At 41.8% G+C, this 26,165-nt stretch overlaps 2 protein-coding genes across 2 annotated transcripts in view; both read left to right on the top strand.

The window, feature by feature from the left end:
* The first annotated feature begins 5,637 nt into the window (after positions 1-5,637).
* LOC145863031 (uncharacterized) lies at positions 5,638-17,762 on the top strand. The gene is made up of 2 exons (XM_082968183.1): positions 5,638-6,174; positions 15,838-17,762. The coding sequence occupies exons 1-2, from the start codon at positions 5,865-5,867 to the stop codon at positions 15,879-15,881; spliced, it is 354 nt and encodes a 117-aa protein (XP_082824309.1). The 5' UTR covers positions 5,638-5,864; the 3' UTR covers positions 15,882-17,762.
* A 79-nt stretch (positions 17,763-17,841) lies between these two features.
* The window catches only part of LOC145863024 (uncharacterized), a 59,381-nt gene continuing 51,057 nt past the window's right edge, over positions 17,842-26,165 (top strand). The window contains exon 1 of the mRNA XM_082968136.1: positions 17,842-18,379. Within this exon, the coding sequence (XP_082824262.1) occupies positions 18,091-18,379 (289 nt within the window). The 5' untranslated portion in view covers positions 17,842-18,090. The remainder of the gene's footprint in view (positions 18,380-26,165) is intronic.

Here is a 26,165-nt window from a genome sequence, read left to right as displayed (position 1 = left end):
GCCAGTTGAGAACAAGTTCTCATTTAGAACTGCGACCTGGCCAAGATAAAGCAAAGCAGTGCGACAGAAACAACAACTTGTTCTTTATCAAAGCTTTTGTAAACAGTGTTGTTGCATAACAATCAGGCAGTAGAACAACAATAATAATCACCCTCTTGACCAATCTTCCATCCCCTTAACATTGGGTTGATTCAGACCCTGCCATTCTACCAGGTGGACATTGGGTTTGATTCAGACCCTGCCAGTGTACCAGGTGGACATTGGGTTTAATTCAGACCCTGTCAGTGTACCAGGTGGACATTGGGTTTGATTCAGACCCTGTCAGTGTGCCAGGTGGACATTGGGTTTGATTCAGACCCTGTCAGTGTGCCAGGTGGACATTGGGTTTGATTCAGACCCTGCCAGTGTACAAGGTGGACATTGGGTTTGATTCAGACCCTGCCAGCATGGCCAGAAATATATTCCAAGGTCAGTAACTTATAACCACATAACCACCCCAGACCTTTCATGCATGACTAAAAACACCTAAGTATTAGATTTACTGCCATGGTCTAGTATGTCACTGCATCAGACACCATTCACAATGCTGGCTGAGGTACGAGTAAAACATGACACATTATTTCCTAACCGTTCACAATGCTGGCTGAGGTACGAGTAAAACATGACATATTATTTCCTAACCATTCACAATGCTGGCTGAGGTACGAATAAAACATGACATATTATTTCCTAACCATTCACAATGCTGGCTGAGGTACGAGTAAAACATGACATATTATTTCTTAACCATTCACAATGCTGGCTGAGGTACGAGTAAAACATTACATATTATTTCCTAACCATTCACAATACTGGCTGAGGTACGAGTAAAACATGACATATTATTTCCTAACCATTCACAGTGCTGGCTGAGGTTTGAGTAAAACATGACATATTATTTCCTAACCATTCACAATGCTGGCTGAGGTACGAGTAAAACATGACATATTATTTCTTAACCATTCACAATACTGGCTGAGGTACGAGTAAAACATGACATATTATTTCCTAACCATTCACAATGCCGGCTGAGGTACGAGTAAAACATGAAATATTATTTCCTAATTGTAAAAAATTCCCCAATCTTTTAAAAAAGATCTGAAATGACAAGACTTTAGTTCAGTGGGCTTTTCCATTGTTGAGGAAAGCAGGGGAAGTGTTGTGAGTAACAGAACTGCCTACGATGTGGGGGAAGGGACGCTGCTCACTGATTGGCTGTAGTGACAAGGGACCCTCCAAAAATCTATCACTATTCCAACTCAAATTCTCTCCCAAATCTACCACTAATAGGCCAAGCCTCCACAGAACCTGTCTTGTATTGACAAACAGACCAAATCATTTGACATTCAAATATGTCATTTTAAATAGCTCAATTCAATCCAGCTGGGCCTTTTTAACACAGACAGTTGTTTCTGCTGTAGATGTTTGTACAGATCTAGGATCAGTTCTCCTCCACAATGCATATTCAGTACCATTCAATTGTTTGGACACACCTACAAATTCAATGTTTTTTCTTTATTTTAACTATTGTCTACAACACAACTATGAAGTAACTCATATGGAATCATGTAGTAACCAAAAAAGTGTTAAATAAATCAAAATATTTTTTTTATTTGAAATCCTTTAAAGTATCCACCCTTTGCCTTGATGACAGCTTTTCACACTCTTTACTTCTTCCCCTACTGTATTTATTTATTTTATTTTGCTCCTTTGCACCCCATTATCTCTATTTCTACTTTGCACTTTCTTCTACTACAAATCTACCATTCCAGTGTTTTACTTGCTATATTGTATTTACTTTGTCACCATGGACTTTTTTGCCTTTACCTCCCTTATCTCACCTAATTTGCTCACATTGTACATATACTTATTTTTCTACTGTATTATTGACTGTATATTTGTTTTACTCCATGTGTAACTCTGTGTTGTTGTATGTTGTCGAACTGCTTTGCTTTATCTTGGCCAGGTCGCAATTGTAAATGAGAACTTGTTCTCAACTTGCCTACCTGGTTAAATAAAGGTGAAATAAAATAAATAAATAAATTCCCTCAACCAGCTTCACCTGGAATGCTTTTCCAACAGTCTTGAAGGAGTTCCCACATATGCTGAGCACTTGTTGGCTGCATTTCCTTGTCGCTGCGGTCCAATTCATCCCAAATCATCTCATAGGCATAGTTGTGTTGTTTTCACAGTTAACTCTAATGAACTTATCTTCTGCAGCAGAGGTAACTCTGGGTCTTCCTTTCCTATGGCAATCCTCATGAGAGCCAGCTTCATCATAGCGATGGATGGTTTTTGCGACTGCACTTGAAGAATCTTTCAAAGTTCTTGAAAGTTTACGCATTGACAGACCTTCATGTGTTAAAGTAATGATGGACTGTCATCTCTTTTTGCTTATTTGAGCTGTTATTGCCACAATATAGACTTGGTCTTTCTGCAAATAGGGCTATCTTCTGTATACCACCCCTACATTGTCACAACACAACTGATTGGCTCAAATGCATTAAGAAAGAAATTCCACAAATGAACATTTAACAAGGCACACCTGTAAATTGAAATGCATTCCAGGTGACTACCTCATGGTAGATGACAGGAGATGGTCAAAAGATAAAAGTTTTTTATTTATTTTTTTAAGTCAAAATCAAACATAATAAAAAGTACATTTGAATGACACTAAGTGGCAGTGTTTTTACAACTAATGCCGGTTTGCCTGAGGCTGATGCCGTGCAGGAACACATGCATATTCACACACTCTCATTCAAACAAACACATACAAGAACACACACATACATGTAATAGTGCCAGACATGCACAAAAACATATACAGTTGGAATTGCTGTTATGATTTCAGTTGTCCTTGATGTCCTTTGTTTAAATATACTTTTTATTGTTGTTGCATTGTTGTTTGCTGTTTTCTTCTGTCTTTTCCTTTTTTCTCTTTAGTTCATTCTCTTGGTTGTTGGTGCATTGGGAGGTTCTTGGGGGTGGGGAATGGAATCAATTGTATTTTTTATATTTTTTCTTCCGGGGGGGGGGGGGGGGACCTGTGGGAGGGGTCTCAAATGGTTGAGGGACAGCTATTGGGGAACTGTGGGGGGATCTTGGAAGGTTCGGGTTTCACAAGATTGTGATCATGAAAAGGACACTATTACATATATTTTATATCACTATCATGCACATGCACTCTCACACATAAGGATGGCTATGTTGCAGAAAGACTGATACATGTTTGATAGTGTGTTGATGCTGTATTGTTTGTCCTTCATGTTCTAATACTTTAATGTTACCCCTTCCTTGTGTTTTTTGTAATAAATATATACATATTTTTTTTAATCAGTCAGGGTCTAAACTTACTGTTGAGAGTTAGAATAGAAGAATAGACAAGGTGTCATTTAGAAATGTGGTTGTGCATCAGCAGTTTTTCTCTTGAAAAAAATAAAGAGGTGGGGAAAAGTACATTCTACACAAATGACCTTCATTATATCAAAGAACAAATGTGTGTGTCTGAGGGGAAATTAACTTTCATACAGCCAAAAGGGGTGAGAAGTTATACCAATATCAGTGGACAATTTGCACTGCTGCTGAAAAACATCCCCACAGCCTGATGCTGCCACCACCATGCTTCACCGTAGGGATGGTGCCAATTTTCCTCCAGACGTGACACTTGGCATTCAAGCCAAAGAGTTCAATCTTGGTTTCATCCGACCAGAGAATCTTGTTACTCATGGTCTGAGAGTCCTTTAGGTGTCTTTTGGCAAACTCCAAGTGGGCTGTCATGTGCCTTTTACTGAGGAGTGGCTTCCGTCTGGCCTCTCTACCATAAACGCCTGATTGGTGGAGTGCTGCAGAGATGATGGTCCTTCTGGAAGGTTCTCCCATCTCCACAGAGGAACTCTGGAGCTCTGTCAGAGTGACCATCGGGTTCTTGGTCACCTCCCTGACCAAGGCCCTTCTCCCCCGATTACTCAGTGTGGCCTGGCGGCCAGCTCTTGGAAGAGTCTTGGTGGTTCCAAACTTCTTCCATTTCAGAATGATGGAGGCCACTGTGTTCTAGGGGACCTCCAATGCTGCAGACAGTTTTGGAACCCCTCCCCAGATCTGTGCCTCAAAACAATCCTGTCTCAGCGCTCTACGGACAATTCCTTCGACCTCATGGCTTGGTTTTTGCTCTGACATGCACTGTGAACTGTGGGACCTTATATAGAGAGGTGTGTGCCTTTCTAAATCATGTCCAATCAATTGAATTTACCAAAGGAGGACTCCAATCAAGTTGTAGAAACATCTCAAGGATGATTAATGGAATCAGGATGCATCTGAGCTCAATTTCGAGTCTCATAGCAAAGGGTATGAATACTTAAGTATATTTGTAAAAATGTCTAAAAACCTGTTTTGGGATTGTATGTATATTGCTGGCAGAGTTAAAAAAAAAAAAAGTAACCTTTATTTAACCAGGCAAGACCGTTAAGAACAAATTCTTATTTTCAATGATGACCTATGAACAGTGGGTTAACTGCCTTGTTCAGGGGCAGAACAACAGATTTGTACCTTGTCAACTCAGGGATTTGAACTTGCAACCTTTTGGTTACTAGTCCAACGCTCTAACCACTTGGCTACCCTGCCGCCTCTGGCAGTTTTGTTCACAGTTATGTGATACGTGGCATAGAAAAGTCCAATCTTAGGAGAGTACACGGGAGGCACTATACTGAGTATCTGCAGGTGTCAATCTGGTCAAAACCACTGATACAGGAGCCCCTCCACCCTCTGGTGGGATGGATCATGTCTACAGAGAAACCTAGATTCAAATACTTAGATTCGTGTGTATTGGGTATATGTTGTGAAATTGTTAGATATTACTTGTCAGATATTACTGCACTGTCGGAGATAGAAACACAAGCATTTCGCTACACCCACATTAATATCTGCTAAACATGTGTATGATAAAATGTGATTTGATTTTTATTTGAAATAAACGTCCTATTTATCAAAGGTGCTTTTGGCTGGGGTCAAAATTACTCCAAAGGATTTGAATTAAAAGTCAATTTTGATACAGAAACACTAAACCATGATTTATATATTAAAAACAAATTGATTGACAAAGTCATTAAAAATTGGAATAATTGAATGAACCACATTTTGGCTATGATAAAAGATATGCCTCTGGGGTCAAAATGACTCCAAAGGATTTGAATTTGTTAAAAGTCCATATTGATACAGAAACACTAAACCATGATTTAGATGTATTAACAACCAGTTGATTGACAAAGTCATGAAAAATTGGAAGAATTGAATAAAATACATTTTGGCTATGATAAAAGATATCCCTCTGGGGTCAAAATGATCCATGTCAGAAGTATGGTTCAATGCAAATATGTAGTAGGTGTAAAGTTTGTTTTAATTTCTCACTCATTAAAAACGAATCAATCAACACATGCTTCTCTTTGAACGACTTAATATAATATTTAACTTTTATGAAATAAATGAAAAATAAACGTTTGGTTCCTCAACTGCGTTGCCCACTCCAGTCAGCAGATGGCGATGTGCGTCTTTTAGGTTCAGGCGATGCTGACAGTGTGACGTATAATCTCATGGACGGGACGCTCCTTCAACAACAACAGCAAGTCAGACACCTCGGTCGCTTTCTAGCAAACATAGCTACAACATTCACGCTCTTTACACTGTTTTGGTGTATATTTGTCGCTGTGTATTAAACACACTTCTGTCGTATGCACTTGTTGACCCATTTAATCATATATTTACGTTGTTTGTCAGCTAGCTGGTTTGCTAAATTAGCTTAGAACTAATGCTAGCTAGCTAACATACCGACCATGAGTTCACTAAGCTACTCTCCTGTTAAAGAGGAGGTCTGCTGGACGGAGAAAGAAGCTCTCATGAAAGAGGAGGAGGAAGAGAAAGATGTTACAATACAAAAACAAGTAGAGGGTGAGGCTGTTAGCGTGAAAGAAGAAGAGAAAGATGTTACAGTGAAAGAAGAGGAAGACGCGTTCAGAGTGAAAGAGGGGGAGGATGTTACAGTAAAAGAAGAGGAGGAAGCAGTTTTTGGAGTGAAAGAGGAGGAGGGGGAGATGACTGTCACATTGGAGGAAGAAGAGGAGGTTGGAGATCTGTTTAACACCAGTAAGTACCGTCTCTGCAGTCGTTGAACCAATATGCAGTAAAGGGTTCTACACTTTAATGTTGTTCTGTAGGAATGGCTGAAGCTACACTGTAACGTGTAGAACATCAAGAGTGGACCATCAACAACACGTTAACAATTGATCAAATGCATCCAATAACAATGCCTGAAATACTGTAGTCCTCAATATCTCCTATTAGATTAGCCCAAGATGTTCTCTTAAAGGGGCAATCAGCAGTTGTTACATCCATTTAGGGACTTATACATTAATGATATGTACCCATTGTTTCTTGAATAAATCACTTATAAATGCCTCATGAGCTTAGTTCAACTGTTGTACTCCATCAGAACCCAAAATATAAGCTTTTTTTTACTCCAATGTTTGTCAGTAAATATAAACAAACATTGTATATCCTCAAAACATGGTTAAAACTAGAATGTTGATATCATGGATGGTTACATTTCTCCATCCCCATCCCTCAGCTTTTTACCGAAACGGGCAGGGAGTACGCTTTTTTATTGTTTCTACTGCTGATTGCTGCCCCCGTTACTCCTCAAGGTCCAAGTACTGTATGTTATTTTCAGAGGAAGACTGGCTCTGGCAGGTAAAATAGTCAAATATTCCATCTAAATGTGAATCGATTCTCAATTGCGATACGTTTCTAGAAACATAAATAGCTGTACTTTCATATCACATCAAAATAATTTCCCACAATACTTAAATATCACATCAAAATAATTTCACATAATACTTAAATATCACATCAAAATAATTTCACATAATACTTTCCGGACTCGTCTCCCAGTCCCTGCTGCTGAAAAACATCCTCACAGCATGATGCTGCCACCACCATGCTTCACCGTAGGGATGGTGCCAGGTTTCCTCCAGACCTGACTCTTGGCATTCAGGCCAATGAGTTAAATCTTGGTTTCATTAAGCCAGAGACTTTTGTTTCTCATGGTCTTAGAGTCCTTAAGGTGCCTTTTGTCAAACTCCAAGCAGGCTGTCATATGCTTTATACTGAGGAGTGGCTTCTGTCTGGCCACTACCATAAAGGTCTGATTGTTGGAGAGCTGCAGAGATTGTTGTCCTTCTGGAAGGTTCTCCCATCTCCACAGAGGAACTTTGGAGCTCTGTCAGAGTGACCATCAGGTTTGTGGTCACCTCCCTGACCAAGGCCCTTCTTCCCAAATCGCTCAGTTTGGCCGGGTGACCAGCTCTAATAAGAGTATTCCATTTAAGAATGATGGAGGTCACTGTGTTCTTGGGGACCTTCAATGCTGCAGAATTTGTTTTTGGTACCCTTCCCCAGATCTGTGCCTCGACACAAGCTTGTCCTGGAGCTCTATGGACAGTTCCTTCGACCTCATGGCTTGGTTTTTGCTCTGACATGCACTGTCAACTGTGGGACCATATATAGACAGGTGTGTGTGTGCCTTCCAAATCATATCCAATCAATTTAATTTACCACAGGTGGACTCCGAAACAACTTGTAGATACATCTCAAGGATGATTAATGGAAACAAGATGCACCTGAAAGCAATTTCGAGTCTCATAGCAAAGGGTCTGAATACTTCAGTAAATAAGGTATTTTCATTATGGGCTATTGATGACACCCCTCTGAATATAGATAGCCTAACCATCAGAAAAACCTCTTCCTTAGTGTACTCTTCCCGCTGCTGCTGGCCTTCGTAAACTCTGATGTTATGCTCCTAAAGTTTCCGGTAATAGGCTACACCAGCAGTCGTTATGCTCCTATAGTTTCTGGTAATAGGCTACACCAGCAGTCGTTATGCTCCTATAGTTTCTGGTAATAGACTACACCAGCAGTCGTTATGCTCCTATAGTTTCTGGTAATAGGCTACACCAGCAGTCGTTATGCTCCTATAGTTTCTGGTAATAAGCTACACCAGCAGTCGTTATGCTCCTATAGTTTCTGGTAATAGGCTACACCAGCAGTCGTTATGCTCCTATAGTTTGTGGTAATAGACTACACCAGCAGTCGTTATGCTCCTATAGTTTCTGGTAATAGACTACACCAGCAGTCGTTATGCTCCTATAGTTTCTGGTAATAGGCTACACCAGCAGTCGTTATGCTCCTATAGTTTCTGGTAATAGGCTACACCAGCAGTCGTTATGCTCCTATAGTTTCTGGTAATAGGCTACACCAGCAGTCGTTATGCTCCTATAGTTTCTGGTAATAGGCTACACCAGCAGTCGTTATGCTCCTATAGTTTCTGGTAATAGACTACACCAGCAGTCGTTATGCTCCTATAGTTTCTGGTAATAGACTACACCAGCAGTCGTTATGCTCCTATAGTTTCTGGTAATAGACTACACCAGCAGTCGTTATGCTCCTATAGTTTCTGGTAATAGGTTACACCAGCAGTCGTTATGCTCCTATAGTTTCTGGTAATAGGCTACACCAGCAGTCATTATGCTCCTATAGTTTCTGGTAATAGACTACACCAGCAGTCGTTATGCTCCTATAGTTTCTGGTAATAGACTACACCAGCAGTCGTTATGCTCCTATAGTTTCTGGTAATAGGCTACACCAGCAGTCGTTATGCTCCTATAGTTTCTGGTAATAGGCTACACCAGCAGTCGTTATGCTCCTATAGTTTCTGGTAATAGGCTACACCAGCAGTCGTTATGCTCCTATAGTTTCTGGTAATAGGCTACACCAGCAGTCATTATGCTCCTATAGTTTCTGGTAATAGGCTACACCAGCAGTCGTTATGCTCCTATAGTTTCTGGTAATAGGCTACACCAGCAGTCGTTATGCTCCTATAGTTTCTGGTAATAGGCTACACCAGCAGTCGTTATGCTCCTATAGTTTCTGGTAATAGGCTACACCAGCAGTCGTTATGTTCCTATAGTTTCTGGTAATAGACTACACCAGCAGTCGTTATGCTCCTATAGTTTCTTGTAATAGGCTACACCAGCAGTCGTTATGCTCCTATAGTTTCTGGTAATAGGCTACACCAGCAGTCGTTATGCTCCTATAGTTTCTTGTAATAGGCTACACCAGCAGTCGTTATGCTCCTATAGTTTCTGGTAATAGGCTACACCAGCAGTCGTTATGCTCCTATAGTTTCTGGTAATAGACTACACCAGCAGTCGTTATGCTCCTATAGTTTCTGGTAATAGGCTACACCAGCAGTCGTTATGCTCCTATAGTTTCTGGTAATAGACTACACCAGCAGTCGTTATGCTCCTATAGTTTCTGGTAATAGGCTACACCAGCAGTCGTTATGCTCCTATATTTTCTGGTAATAGAATACACCAGCAGTCATTATGCTCCTATAGTTTCTGGTAATAGGCTACACCAGCAGTCGTTATGCTCCTATAGTTTCTGGTAATAGGCTACACCAGCAGTCAGCAACCTTTTCCATTTGGTGCCAATTTCTGACCATTTCTACTGATCTGGTGCTAGTTATGATTTTCATATTCACATTTTACTGGAACAGTTTCATTTAATTTATAATAGTATTAATAATTATAATTGTCTTTGTATCTCAACATCATTCTCTGTGGTTAATCTACGTTCTATTTAAATGAAAATTATAAATATACATTTTTATTTCCATTGCTAAGTTTAAAATGACCTACATAAAGCCCAAAAATTTAAACACTCCAACTCATTAGTGGTGGTGTGTTAAGACAATCAGAAATACTATCAGACATCCCCAAATGTAACTTTGACTATAATTACTGTTCCCTGAAGGAGGGAAACGAGGTACAACACCTGTTTGGCCCCACCCCTTCCTGGGTCGGTGAAGAGCGGCATTAAATTTAAGGAATAAATCCGAGCCTCACGCTCATCACCTGTAGAAGGCGGGGCTTCCAGCGAGGTGCGGATTTAATAGTATGTTGTACCCAGTTTCCCTCCTTCAGGGAACAGTAGTTATAGTCATAACATGTGGATTTAATAGTATGTTGTACCCTAGTTTCCCTCCTTCAGGGAACAGTAGTTATAGTCATAACATGTGGATTTAATAGTATGTTGTACCTAGTTTCCCTCCTTCAGGGAACAGTAATTATAGTCAAACAAAACTCTTCCCACATTGATTACAGCTATAAGGATTCTCTCCTGTGTGTGTTCTCTGGTGTCGAGTCAGACTGCTAGACATAGTACAAATATCCCCACATTGATCACAGCTAAAAGGTTTCTCTCCTGTGTGGATTCTCTGGTGTCCTGTCAGAATGCTAGATGTAACACAACTCATCCCACATTGATCACAGCTATAAGATTTCTCTTCTGTGTGGATTCTCTGATGAATTTTAATGCCTGCTGAGGAGGTGAATCTCTTACCACAGTCAGAGCAGCAGTGAGTTCTCTTCCCTGTGGATCGCTGCAGGTGTTTCTTGACGTGTTCTGATCTGGAGAGACTCTTCTCTGCCTCGTCAGCATCATGAGGTTGTTGAGGCTCCCCAGAGGATCCACGATAGTCCCGTCTCTCTCCTGTGTGAACAACAAAGTCAGACAGATGGTTAAAGGCCCACAACAGGGGAATCCATTGTAAAAGGTGATGCTAACAGCGGAGCCATGATGTACAACAACTGACGTCTGTAATGAATGTTACAATTATTTAATTTCTTACAATGAGCAAGAATAGTCATATTTATTCTTGTTTTCACATTAGTAGTAAAACTGATGATTGTAGGCTAGAAATCAATTATTAAAGTTGTTGAAATCCTAAGCAGTGTGCCAGACGACTTTTGGTCTCCAATATAGGCCCCTTTCTGTGTTTGCTAAAATTGCGGCACGAGGTCAAAGCACACACAATTTGATTGCAGAAACACCTTCCTGCTAATGAGGAAACCGCTAGTTATGGATGTAGTATATCTGGTAATGAGGAAACCACTAGTTATGGATGTAGTATATCTGGTAATGAGGAAACCACTAGTTATGGATGTAGTATATCTGGTAATGAGGAAACCACTAGTTATGGATGTAGTATATCTGGTAATGAGGAAACCACTAGTTATGGATGTAGTATATCTGGTAATGAGGAAACCACTAGTTATGGATGTAGTATATCTGCTAATGAGGAAACCACTAGTTATGGATGTAGTATATCTGCCAGGAGAAAAAAATGGTGAGCAAAGATTTTAGTTTTTCACGATGTATTCTGAATATTACAGCACAAGATCAGGAGTGCTTCTCAAGGAAACTCACATTAAGCTCTGTGTCTATTCACTAATTCACCACTGAGGGGGAAAACTCAGGGGAGTTCTCATAGGCTGACAGAAAATATAGCCTCCATTTCCAGGTTGCTTATGAGTGCATTTCACACTACTTTTGGATTATAATAGTAAGGCTCGCTTGAATCTCCTGCTTAATATGTTTGTGTTATTGTCGCAAATCAACTGCTTTATACTTTAAAAAAAACTTAAACCAGTAAAATGCTCTTTGGCTAGCTTTTCCATCAGCCTGACAATGAGGGTTTGTACACTAAGTGTTTAACAAACAATAACATAGTAGAGGTCGACCGATTATGATTTTTCAACGCCGATACCGATTATTGGAGGACCAAAAAAAAGCCGATACCGATTAAATCAGCCGATTTTAAATATATATATGCTGGTGTAGCCTATTACCAGAAACTATAGGAGCATAACGACTGCTGGTGTAGCCTATTACCAGAAACTTTAGGAGCATAACGACTGCTGGTGTAGTCTATTACCAGAAACTATAGGAGCATAACGACTGCTGGTGTAGTCTATTACCAGAAACTATAGGAGCATAACGACTGCTGGTGTAGCCTATTACCAGAAACTATAGGAGCATAACGACTGCTGGTGTAGCCTATTACCAGAAACGTTAGGAGCATAACATCAGAGTTTACGAAGGCCAGCAGCAGCGGGAGGAGTAGGCTAAGGAAGAGGTTTTTCTGATGGTTAGGCTATCTATATTCAGAGGGGTGTCATCAAGAGCCCATAATGACAAAGTAAAAACAGGTAAAAAACAGAAATACCTTATTTACATAAGTATTCAGACCATTTGCTATGAGACTCGAAATTGCTTTCAGGTGCATCTTGTTTCCTTTAATCATCCTTGAGATGTTTCTAGAACTTGTTTGGAGTCCACCTGAGGTAAATTCAATTGATTGGATATGATTTGGAAGGCACACACTTGGCTATATATGGTCCCACAGTTGACAGTGCATGTCAGAGCAAAAACCAAGCCATGAGGACGAAGGAATTGTCCGTAGAGCTCCGAGACAGGATTGTGTTGAGGCAAAGATCTGAGGAAGGGTACCAAAAAAGATTCTGCAGCATTGAAGGTCCCCAAGAACACAGTGGCCTCCATCATTCTTAAATGGAATACTCTTCCTAGAGCTGGTCACCCAGCCAAACTTAGCGATTGGAGGAAGAGGGCCTTGGTCAGGGAGGTGACCAAAAACCAGAGCTCCAGAGTTCCTCTGTGGAGATGGGAGAACCTTCCAGAAGGACAACCATCTCTGCAGCACTCCACCAATCAGACCTTTATGGTAGAGTGGCCAGATGGAAACCACTCCTCAGTAAAAGGCACATGACAGCCTACTTGTAGTTTGACAAAATGCACCTTAAGGACTCCAAGACCATGAGAAACAAGATTCTCTGGCTTGATGAAACCAAGATTGAACTCTTTGGCCTGAATGCCAAGAGTCACGTCTGGAGGAAACCTGGCACAATCCCTACGGTGAAGCATGGTGGTGGCAGCATCATGCTGTGGGGATGTTTTTCAGCAGCAGGGACTGGGAGACTAGTCAGGATCCAGGGAAATATTAACAGAGCAAAGTGCAGAGAGATCCTTGATGAAAGACCTGCTCTAGAGCGCTCAGGACCTTAGACTGGAGACGAAGGTTCACTATCCAACAGGACAACAACCTTAAGCACACAGCAAAGACAACGCAGGAGTGGAGTCTCTGAATGTCCTTGAGTGGAAGGTTCACTATCCAATAGGACAACAACCTTAAGCACACAGCCAAGACAACACAGGAGTGGCTTCAGTAGAAGTCTCTGAATGTCCTTGAGTGGCCTAGCCAGAGCCCGGACTTGAGCCCGATCTAACATCTCTGGAGAGACCTGAAAATAGCTGTGCAGTGATGTTCCCCATCCAACCTGACAGAGCTTGAGAGGATCTGCAGAGAAGGATGGGAGAAACTCCCCAAATGCAGGTGTGCCAACTAGACTAGCTAAATGAAAGGGGGGAAAAAGATTTTAATCAATTTTAGAATAAGGCTTTAACGTAACAAAATGTGGAAAAAGTCAAGGGGTCTGAATACTTTCCGAATGCACTGTATACAGCAACACCTCCCCCATAAGCATTCCTGTCTTTTCTGTAGATGTTATATCCCTGTATTGCTACTGCTGTATCAAAGGAATTATCTAAGTGAGTTTCAGAGATGAACAGTACAGTGCATTCCAAATTCAATAGGCAGGCAAGTAAACAAAAACGTTTTAAAATAAAACCTATTCCAGAAAATGTCAAAGCGTATATAACGCCCGTCCAAGAAACTGTCAACCAATCGCTTTCACATTGTCATGCTGTGACATGCCGATCCTAAGCTAATTCTCACTAAATCCCCTTTTTAAAGTCAGGGTATGAGTCGAGAAACATGCCTATTTTCCTTGAAAGTACGGAAAGTCACGATTGCAAAGCTATACAATATTACAGAGAACAAGTTAATTATCTCACATCTTTGAAAATATTTGTAATGCTGTGCTTCTTGTTAATGGAGGGTAATTCATGCCAATGTTCTTTTCTTTAAGCTGTTGATACGAATCGAAAGGAGTTTCCAATATCCTCATTTCTTAAAGTATTTCTGGTGAGAGTAGCTTAGTGAACTCATGGTCGGGGATGTTAGCTAGCTAGCATTAGCGACTAGCCTAGTTCTAAGCTAACTTAGCAAACCAGCTAGCTGACAAACAACGTAAATATATAATTAAATGGGCCAACAAGTACATACGACAGAAGTGTGTTTAATACACAGCGACTACTATACACCAAAACAGTGTAAAGAGCGTGAATGTTGTAGCTATGTTTGCTAGAAAGCGACCGAGGTGTCTGACTAGCTGTTGTTGTTGAAGGAGCGTCCCGTCCACTAGATTATACGTCACACTGTCAGCATCGCCTGAACCTAAAAGATGCACATCGCCATCTGCTGACTGGAGTGGGCAACGCAGTTGAAGAACCAAACGTTTATTTTTCATTTATTTCATAAAAGTTTAAAATTATATTAAGTTGTTCAAAGAGAAGCATGTGTTGATTGATTCGTTTTTAATGAGTGAGAATTTAAAACAAACTTTACACCCACTACATATTTTCATTGAACCACACTTCTGACATGGATCATTTTGACCCCAGAGGAGTATATTTTATCATAGGCAAAATGTGGTTTATTCAAATCTTCAAATTTTTCATGACTTTGTCAAACAACTTGTTCTTAATAAATCTAAATCATGGTTTAGTGTTTCTGTATCAATATGGACTTTTTACAAATTCAAATCCTTTGGAGTAATTTTGACCCCAGCCAAAAGCATCTTTGATAAATAGGACGTTTATTTCAAATCAAAATCACATTTTATTGGTCACATACACATGTTTAGCAGATGTTATTGCGGGTGTAGTGAAATGCTTGTGTTTCTAGCTCCGACAGTGCAGTAATATCTAACAAGTAAAATCTAACAATTTCACAACATATACCCAATACACACAAATCTAAGTATTTGAATCTAGGTTTCTCTGTAGACATGATCCAGCCCACCAGAGGGTGGAGGGGCTCCTGTATCAGTGGTTTTGACCAGAAGGACACCCACAATAACATCTGCTAAACATGTGTATGTGACTAAGATTGGACTTTTCTATACCATGTATCACATGACTGTGTTCCTGCCAAGGCAGCAACTACTCTTCCTATGGTTTATTATGGATCCCCATTAGTTCCTGCCAAGGCAGCATTTACTCTTCCTGGGGTTTATTATGGATCCCCATTAGTTCCTGCCAAGGCAGCAACTACTCTTCCTGGGGTTTATTATGGATCCCCATTAGTTCCTGCCAAGGCAGCCGCTACTCTTCCTGGGGTTTATTATGGATCCCCATTAGTTCCTGCCTAGTAAGAAGTAAGGTCAGGGAGCGTGCCAGCCTGCCTGAACCGCCCCTTTCGAGCAAAAGGTATAAATGATGGGTTATGAATTAACAGGTATAAATGAAGGGTTATGAACTAACAGGTATAAATGATGGGTTATGAACTAACAGGTATAAATGATGGGTTATGAATTAACAGGTATAAATGATGGGTTATGAACTAACAGGTATAAATGATGGGTTATGAACTAACAGGTATAAATGATGGGTTATGAACTAACAGGTATAAATGATGGGTTATGAACTAACAGGTATAAATGATGGGTTATGAACTAACAGGTATAAATGATGGGTTATGAACTAACAGGTATAAATGATGGGTTATGAACTAACAGGTATAAATGATGGGTTATGAACTAACAGGTATAAATGATGGGTTATGAACTAACAGGTATAAATGATGGGTTGTGAACTAACAGGTATAAATGATGGGTTATGAACTAACAGGTATAAATGATGGGTTATGATTTAACAGGTATAAATGATGGGTTATGCTCTCTCTAATTCTCTCTTTCCTTCTTTTCTCAGAGGACCTGAGCCCTAGGACCATGCCTCAGGACTACCTGACATGATGACTCCTTGCTGTCCCCAGTCCACCTGGCCGTGCTGCTGCTCCAGTTTCAAATGTTCTGCCTGCGGCTATGGAACCCTGACCTGTTCACCGGACGTGCTACCTGTCCCAGACCTGCTGTTTTCAACTCTCTAGAGACAGCAGGAGCAGTAGAGATACTCTCAATGATCGGCTATGAAAAGCCAACTGACATTTACTCTTGAGGTGCTGACTTGTTGCACCCTCGACAACTACTGTGATTATTATTATTTAACCATGCTGGTCATGCTGAACATTTGAACATCTTGGCCATGTTCTGTTATAATCTCCACCCGGCACAGCCAGAAGAGGACTGGCCACCCCTCATAGCCTGGTTCCTCTCTAGGTTTCTTTCTATGGAGTTTTTCCTAGCCACCGTGCTTCTACATCTGCATTGCTTGCTGTTTGGGGTTTTAGGCTGGGTTTCTGTACAGCACTTGGAGATATCAGCTGATGTAAGAAGGGCTATATAAATACATTTTATTTGATTTATGAATTAACAGGTATAAATGATGGGTTATGAATTAACAGGTATAAATGATGGGTTATGAATTAACAGGTATAAATGATGGGTTATGAACTAACAGGTATAAATGATGGGTTATGAACTAACAGGTATAAATGATGGGTTATGAACTAACAGGTATAAATGATGGGTTATGAACTAATAGGTATAAATGATGGGTTATAAATGATGGGTTATGAACTAACAGTACACTGGCTGGGTCTGAATCAAACCCAATGTCCACCTGGTACACTGGCAGGGTCTGAATCAAACCCAATGTTGACCTGGTACACTGGCAGGGTCTGAATCAAACCCAATGTCCACCTGAAATACTGTCAGGGTCTGAATCAAACCCAATGTCCACCTAGCATACTGGCAGGGTCTGAATCAAACCCAATGTCCACCTGAAATACTGGCAGGGTCTGAATCAAACCCAATGTCCACCTAGCACACTGGCAGGGTCTGAATCAAACCCAATGTCCACCTGGCACACTGGCAGGGTCTTAATCAACCCAATGTCCACCTGGTACACTGACAGGGTCTGAATCAACCCAATGTCCACCTGGTACTCTGACAGGGTCTGAATCAAACCCAATGTCCACCTGGTACTCTGACAGGGTCTGAATTAAACCCAATGTCCACCTGGTACACTGACAGGGTCTGAATTAAACCCAATGTTAAGGGGAGGGAAGATTGGTCAAGAGGGTGATGATTATTGTTGTTCTACTGCCTGATTGTTATGCAACAACACTGTTTACAAAAGCTTTGTTAAATCAGCACAACAGTTTCAGCTATGCTAATGGATTCTAATGATCAATTAGCCTTTTAAAATGATAAACTTGGATTAGCTAACACAACGTGGCATTGGAACACAGGAGTGATGGTTGCTGATAATGGGCCTCTGTACGCCTATGTAGATATTCCATAAACAATCAGCTGTTTCCAGCTACAATAGTCATTTACAACATTAACAATGTCTACACTGTATTTCAGATGAATTTGATGTTATTTTAATGGACAAAAAATGTGACTTTCTTTCAAAAACAAGGACATTTCTAAGTGACCCCAAACATTTGTTACACCATGTAGGAGCAGTATAGACCTAGTCTGTTCATTATATACATCTACATGATGTATTGTTACACCATGTAGGAGCAGTATAGACCTACAGTAGCTGGCTACTTATTTAGATGTTGTTTGACTGAATGAAACTGCCTTAAATGTGCTGTAGTAAACATGTTTTATTCGCACTAATCAATCAACACATTCAGGTCTTTGGTTGTCTAATTATAATAGTATTATTTAATTATTAAATCCATGTAAGATAATCTTTGTCTGAAAATAAAATCTCATCCTCAACTGCGTTTCCCTCCAGTCAGCAGACGGCGATGTGCGTCTTTCAGGCGATGCTGCCAGCGTGACGTATAATCTAGTGGACGGTTCTTCATAAACAGCTCGTCAACCACCTCGGTAGCTTGCTAGCCAACATAGCCGAAAGATTCAAGCTATTTATACGCTTTCGGTCTATATTAGCTACTGTGTTTTAGACACACTTCTGTCGTATCTACTTGTTAACCTATTTAATTTAATATTACGTTATTTTGTATTAGTCAGCTATAGTAGCTGGCTGGTTAAGTTAGCATTAGCCTAGTCGCTAATGATAGCTAGCTAGCTAACATCCCCGAACATGAGCTCCCTAAACTACTCTCCTCCTGTTAAAGAAGAGGAGGTCTGCTGGACGGAGAAAGAAGCTCTGGGGCTGAACATTGTCGTGAAAGAGGAGAAGGAAGAGGAGGATGTTACAGTTAAACAAGATGTAGAGGGTGAGGCTGTTACAGTGAAAGAAGAAGAGAAAGACGTTTCAGTTAAACAAGAGGAAGAAGAGGAGGATGCTGTTTTTGGAGTGAAGAAGGAAGGAGAGATTACTGTCAGATTGAAAGACGAAGAGGAGGAGAAAGGAGATCTGAGTAACACCAGTAAGTACCGCCTTCAATTAGTTTTTAACTTTGGATATTCGGAGTTGGCTCGTCAATACCTCTTCAACGGAGGGCCCAGGGATGATGACTGATATGTCTAGAATCAGGACGTAGAGACAAGCTACCCCTTGTTTTCTCCGTTCCGTTTCCAAAAAGTGACTTAACATATATATTTGAGAAGGGTCTATCTGCTGACCGCAGACTGGGGGGCCACGGCATGTAGTGATTTTAATGTAGTGATGTTTTACTACACACCGTGACCCCCAATAGAGCCATGTGAGAGTTGGGTTGGCTACACCAAAGATTATGGATATACTGACAAGATGTCTCTCCGCCCTAACAAGGGGAGTCGTTGTCCACAAAGCTGCACTGTGGGTTGTCTATCTCCCACCTATCCTGTCTTTGGATTGGTGGATACATCTTATTATTGTAATCTAATGTTTATATTCTATGAGGGTTGTTGACGTCAACCGCCTGTATTCAATGGAGAGAGATGCTAAGTTACTAGCATGAATATGCATAGCGATCTGGAGACAACTCCTATAGTGTTTTTATCAAAGTTGTCGGTATGTCACGTGTCCACATAACAACTTAATCATTGCGAAACTTCTGTTGGATCAAGTAAACTTCACGTAGCAAATATGCCATTCATTTTGTTGTTGACCAAATTCAACACTTTCCACATTGGGTTGATAATTTTTTCCACTTGGATACAACCTACTGTAGCCTACTGGCATAACCTAGAGAGATACAACCTACTGTAGTCTACTGGCATGACCTAGAGAGTTACAACCTACTGTAACCTACTGGCATGATCTAGAGAGATACAACCTACTGTAGCCTACTGGCATGACCTAGAGAGATACAACCTACTGTAACCTACTGGCATGACCTAGAGAGTTACAACCTACTGTAACCTACTGGCATGATCTAGAGAGATACAACCTACTGTAGCCTACTGGCATGACCTAGAGAGATACAACCTACTGTAACCTACTGGCATGACCTAGAGAGTTACAACCTACTGTAACCTACTGGCATGACCTAGAGAGTTACAACCTACTGTAGTCTACTGGCATGACCTAGAGAGATACAACCTACTGTAGCCTACTGGCATGACCTAGAGAGATACAACCTACTGTAGCCTACTGGCATTACCCAGAGAGTTACAACCTACTGTAACCTACTGGCATGACCTAGAGAGATACAACCTACTGTAACCTACTGGCATGACTGAGATACAACCTACTGTAGCCTACTGGCATGACCTAGAGAGTTACAACCTCCTGTAGCCTACTGGCATGACCTAGATAGTTACAACCTACTGTAACCTACTGGCATGACCTAGAGAGTTACAACCTACTGTAACCTGGTGGCATGACCTAGATAGTTACAACCTACTGTAACCTACTGGCATGACCTAGAGAGTTACAACCTACTGTAGTCTACTGGCATGACCTAGAGAGTTACAACCTACTGTAGCCTACTGGCATGACCTAGAGAGTTACAACCTACTGTAACCTACTGGCATGACCTAGAGAGATACAACCTACTGTAACCTACTGGCATGACCTAGAGAGTTACAACCAACTATAATCTACTGGCATGACCTAGAGAGTTACAACCAACTATAATCTACTGGCATGACCTAGAGAGATACAACCTACTGTAACCTACTGGCATGACCTAGAGTTACAACCAACTATAACCTACTGGCATGACCTAGAGAGATACAACCTACTGTAACCTGCTGGCATGACCTAGAGAGTTACAACCTACTGTAACCTACTGGCATGACCTAGAGAGTTACAACCTACTGTAGCCTACTGGCATGACCTAGAGAGATACAACCTACTGTAGCCTACTGGCATGACCTAGAGAGTTACAACCTACTGTAACCTACTGGCATGACTGAGAGAGATACAACCTACTGTAGCCTACTGGCATGACCTAGAGAGTTACAACCTACTGTAGCCTACTGGCATGACCTAGAGAGTTACAACCTACTGTAACCTACTGGCATGACCTAGAGAGATACAACCTACTGTAACCTACTGGCATGACCTAGAGAGTTACAACCTACTGTAACCTACTGGCATGACCTAGAGAGTTACAACCTACTGTAACCTACTGGCATGACCTAGAGAGTTACAACCTACTGTAACCTACTGGCATGACCTAGAGAGCTACAACCTACTGTAATCTACTGGCATGACCTAGAGAGATACAACCTACTGTAACCTACTGGCATGACCTAGAGAGATACAACCTACTGTAACCTGCTGGCATGACCTAGAGAGATACAACCTACTGTAACCTGCTGGCATGACCTAGAGAGTTACAACCTACTGTAGCCTACTGGCATGACCTAGAGAGTTACAACCTACTGTAGCCTACTGGCATGACCTAGAGAGTTACAACCTACTGTAACCTACTGGCATGACCTAGAGAGATACAACCTACTGTAATCTACTGGCATGACCTAGAGAGCTACAACCTACTGTAATCTACTGGCATGACCGAGAGATATAACCTACTGTAACCTACTGGCATGACCTAGAGAGTTACAACCTACTGTAACCTACTGGCATGACCTAGAGAGATACAACCTACTGGCATGACCTAGAGAGATACAACCTACTGTAACCTACTGGCATGACCTAGAGAGATACAACCTACTGTAGCCTACTGGCATGACCTAGAGAGTTACAACCTACTGTAACCTACTGGCATGACCTAGAGAGATACAACCTACTGTAATCTACTGGCATGACCTAGAGAGATACAACCTACTGTTACCTACTGGCATGACCTAGAGAGTTACAACCTACTGTAACCTACTGGCATGACCTAGAGAGTTACAACCTACTGTAACCTACTGGCATGACCTAGAGAGATACAACCTACTGTAATCTACTGGCATGACCTAGAGAGATACAACCTACTTTAACCTACTGGCATGACCTAGAGAGATACAACCTACTGTAATCTACTGGCATGACCTAGAGAGATACAACCTACTTTAACCTACTGGCATGACCTAGAGAGATACAACCTACTGTAGCCTACTGGCATGACCTAGAGAGATACAACCTACTGTAACCTACTGGCATGACCTAGAGAGATACAACCTACTGTAGCCTACTGGCATGACCTAGAGAGTTACAACCTTCTGTAACCTACTGGCATGACCTAGAGAGATACAACCTACTGTAACCTACTGGCATGACCTTGAGAGATACAACCTACTGTAGCCTACTGGCATGACCTAGAGAGTTACACCCTACTGTAACCTACTGGCATGACCTAGAGAGATACAACCTACTGGCATGACCTAGAGAGTTACAACCAACTATAACCTACTGGCATGACCTAGAGGGTTACAACCTACTGTAACCTACTGGCATGACCTAGAGAGTTACAACCAACTATAACCTACTGGCATGACCTAGAGAGATACAACCTACTGTAACCTGGTGGCATGGCCTAGAGAGTTACAACCTACTGTAACCTACTGGCATGACCTAGAGAGTTACAACCTACTGTAACCTACTGGCATGACCTAGAGAGTTACAACCTACTGTAGCCTACTGGCATGACCTAGAGAGATACAACCTACTGTAGCCTACTGGCATGACCTAGAGAGTTACAACCTACTGTAACCTACTGGCATGACCTAGAGAGATACAACCTACTGTAACCTACTGGCATGACCTAGAGAGATACAACCTACTGTAACCTACTGGCATGACCTAGAGAGATACAACCTACTGTAGCCTACTGGCATGACCTAGAGAGTTACAACCTTCTGTAACCTACTGGCATGACCTAGAGAGTTACAACCTACTGTAACCTACTGGCATGACCTAGAGAGTTACAACCTACTGTAACCTACTGGCATGACCTAGAGAGTTACAACCTACTGTAACCTACTGGCATGACCTAGAGAGTTACAACCTACTGTAACCTACTGGCATGACCTAGAGAGATACAACCTACTGGCATGACCTAGAGAGTTACAACCAACTATAACCTACTGGCATGACCTAGAGAGATACAACCTACTGTAGCCTACTGGCATGACCTAGAGAGTTACAACCTACTGTAACCTGCTGGCATGACCTAGAGAGATACAACCTACTGTAATCTACTGGCATGACCTAGAGAGATACAACCTACTGGCATGACCTAGAGAGATACAACCTACTGTAATCTACCGGCATGACCTAGAGAGATACAACCTACTGGCATGACCTAGAGAGATACAACCTACTGTAACCTACTGGCATGACCTAGAGTTACAACCAACTATAACCTACTGGCATGACCTAGAGAGATACAACCTACTGTAAGCCTAGCTGGCATGACCTAGAGAGTTACAACCTACTGTAGCCTACTGGCATGACCTAGAGAGATACAACCTACTGTAGCCTACTGGCATGACCTAGAGAGATACAACCTACTGTAGCCTACTGGCATGACCTAGAGAGTTACAACCTACTGTAACCTACTGGCATGACCTAGAGAGATACAACCTACTGTAACCTACTGGCATGACCTAGAGAGATACAACCTACTGTAACCTACTGGCATGACCTAGAGAGATACAACCTACTGTAGCCTACTGGCATGACCTAGAGAGTTACAACCTACTGTAACCTACTGGCATGACCTAGAGAGATACAACCTACTGTAACCTACTGGCATGACCTAGAGAGATACAACCTACTGTAACCTACTGGCATGACCTAGAGAGATACAACCTACTGTAACCTACTGGAATGACCTAGAGAGTTACAACCTACTGTAACCTACTGGCATGACCTAGAGAGCTACAACCTACTGTAATCTACTGGCATGACCTAGAGAGATACAACCTACTGGCATGACCTAGAGAGTTACAACCTACTGTAACCTACTGGCATGAACTAGAGAGATACAACCTACTGTAAGCTACTGGCATGACCTAGAGAGATACAACCTACTGTAACCTACTGGCATGACCTAGAGAGATACAACCTACTGTAGCCTACTGGCATGACCTAGAGAGTTACAACCTTCTGTAACCTACTGGCATGACCTAGAGAGATACAACCTTCTGTAACCTACTGGCATGACCTAGAGAGATACAACCTACTGTAACCTACTGGCATGACCTAGAGAGTTACAACCTACTGTAACCTTCTGGCATGACCTAGAGAGTTACAACCTACTGTAACCTACTGGCATGACCTAGAGAGATACAACCAACTATAACCTACTGGCATGACCTAGAGAGATACAACCTACTGTAACCTACTGGCATGACCTAGAGAGTTACAACCAACTATAACCTACTGGCATGACCTAGAGAGATACAACCTACTGTAACCTGGTGGCATGACCTAGAGAGTTACAACCTACTGTAACCTACTGGCATGACCTAGAGAGTTACAACCTACTGTAACCTACTGGCATGACCTAGAGAGTTACAACCTACTGTAGCCTACTGGCATGACCTAGAGAGATACAACCTACTGTAGCCTACTGGCATGACCTAGAGAGTTACAAACTACTGTAGCCTACTGGCATGACCTAGAGAGTTACAACCTACTGTAACCTACTGGCATGACCTAGAGAGATACAACCTACTGTAACCTACTGGCATGACCTAGAGAGATACAACCTACTGTAACCTACTGGCATGACCTAGAGAGATACAACCTACTGTAGCCTACTGGCATGACCTAGAGAGTTACAACCTTCTGTAACCTACTGGCATGACCTAGAGAGATACAACCTTCTGTAACCTACTGGCATGACCTAGAGAGATACAACCTACTGTAACCTACTGGCATGACCTAGAGAGTTACAACCTACTGTAACCTTCTGGCATGACCTAGAGAGTTACAACCTACTGTAACCTACTGGCATGACCTAGAGAGATACAACCAACTATAACCTACTGGCATGACCTAGAGAGATACAACCTACTGTAACCTACTGGCATGACCTAGAGAGTTACAACCAACTATAACCTACTGGCATGACCTAGAGAGATACAACCTACTGTAACCTGGTGGCATGACCTAGAGAGTTACAACCTACTGTAACCTACTGGCATGACCTAGAGAGTTACAACCTACTGTAACCTACTGGCATGACCTAGAGAGTTACAACCTACTGTAGCCTACTGGCATGACCTAGAGAGATACAACCTACTGTAGCCTACTGGCATGACCTAGAGAGTTACAAACTACTGTAGCCTACTGGCATGACCTAGAGAGTTACAACCTACTGTAGCCTACTGCCATGACCTAGAGAGATACAACCTACTGTAACCTACTGGCATGACCGAGAGAGATACAACCTACTGTAGCCTACTGGCATGACCTAGAGAATTACAACCTACTGTAGCCTACTGGCATGACCTAGAGAGTTACAACCTACTGTAACCTACTGGCATGACCTAGAGAGATACAACCTACTGTAACCTACTGGCATGACCTAGAGAGTTACAACCAACTATAACCTACTGGCATGACCTAGAGAGATACAACCTACTGTAACCTGCTGGCATGACCTAGAGAGTTACAACCAACTATAACCTACTGGCATGACCTAGAGAGATACAACCTACTGTAACCTACTGGCATGACCTAGAGAGTTACAACCAACTATAACCTACTGGCATGACCTAGAGAGATACAACCTACTGTAACCTGGTGGCATGACCTAGAGAGTTACAACCTACTGTAACCTACTGGCATGACCTAGAGAGTTACAACCTACTGTAACCTACTGGCATGACCTAGAGAGTTACAACCTACTGTAGCCTACTGGCATGACCTAGAGAGATACAACCTACTGTAGCCTACTGGCATGACCTAGAGAGTTACAACTACTGTAGCCTACTGGCATGACCTAGAGAGTTACAACCTACTGTAGCCTACTGCCATGACCTATAGAGATACAACCTACTGTAACCTACTGGCATGACCGAGAGAGATACAACCTACTGTAGCCTACTGGCATGACCTAGAGAATTACAACCTACTGTAGCCTACTGGCATGACCTAGAGAGATACAACCTACTGTAACCTACTGGCATGACCTAGAGAGTTACAACCAACTATAACCTACTGGCATGACCTAGAGAGATACAACCTACTGTAACCTGCTGGCATGACCTAGAGAGTTACAACCTACTGTAACCTACTGGCATGACCTAGAGAGATACAACCTACTGGCATGACCTAGAGAGTTACAACCAACTATAACCTACTGGCATGACCTATAGAGATACAACCTACTGTAATCTACTGGCATGACCTAGAGAGATACAACCTACTTTAACCTACTGGCATGACCTAGAGAGATACAACCTACTTTAACCTACTGGCATGACCTAGAGAGATACAACCTACTGTAACCTACTGGCATGACCTAGAGAGTTACAACCTACTGTAACCTTCTGGCATGACCTAGAGAGTTACAACCTACTGTAACCTACTGGCATGACCTAGAGAGATACAACCAACTATAACCTACTGGCATGACCTAGAGAGATACAACCTACTGTAACCTACTGGCATGACCTAGAGAGTTACAACCAACTATAACCTACTGGCATGACCTAGAGAGATACAACCTACTGTAACCTGGTGGCATGACCTAGAGAGTTACAACCTACTGTAACCTACTGGCATGACCTAGAGAGTTACAACCTACTGTAACCTACTGGCATGACCTAGAGAGTTACAACCTACTGTAGCCTACTGGCATGACCTAGAGAGATACAACCTAC

Source organism: Salmo salar, chromosome 02, assembly GCF_965601325.2.
Source record: "Salmo salar chromosome 02, fSalSal1, whole genome shotgun sequence".
Taxonomy (NCBI): domain Eukaryota; kingdom Metazoa; phylum Chordata; class Actinopteri; order Salmoniformes; family Salmonidae; genus Salmo; species Salmo salar.
The sequence above is the reverse complement of the archived record's forward strand: the minus strand, read 5'-3'. Positions and strand labels throughout refer to the sequence as shown.

Excerpts from the sequence above, each read along its gene's own strand:
- LOC145863031 (XM_082968183.1), top strand. The coding sequence starts at position 5,865 with ATGAGTTCACTAAGCTACTCTCCTGTTAAAGAGGAGGTCTGCTGGACG. Across the intron at positions 6,175-15,837 it reads TGGAGATCTGTTTAACACCA|AGGACCTGAGCCCTAGGACC; the intron begins GTAAGTACCGTC and ends TTCTTTTCTCAG.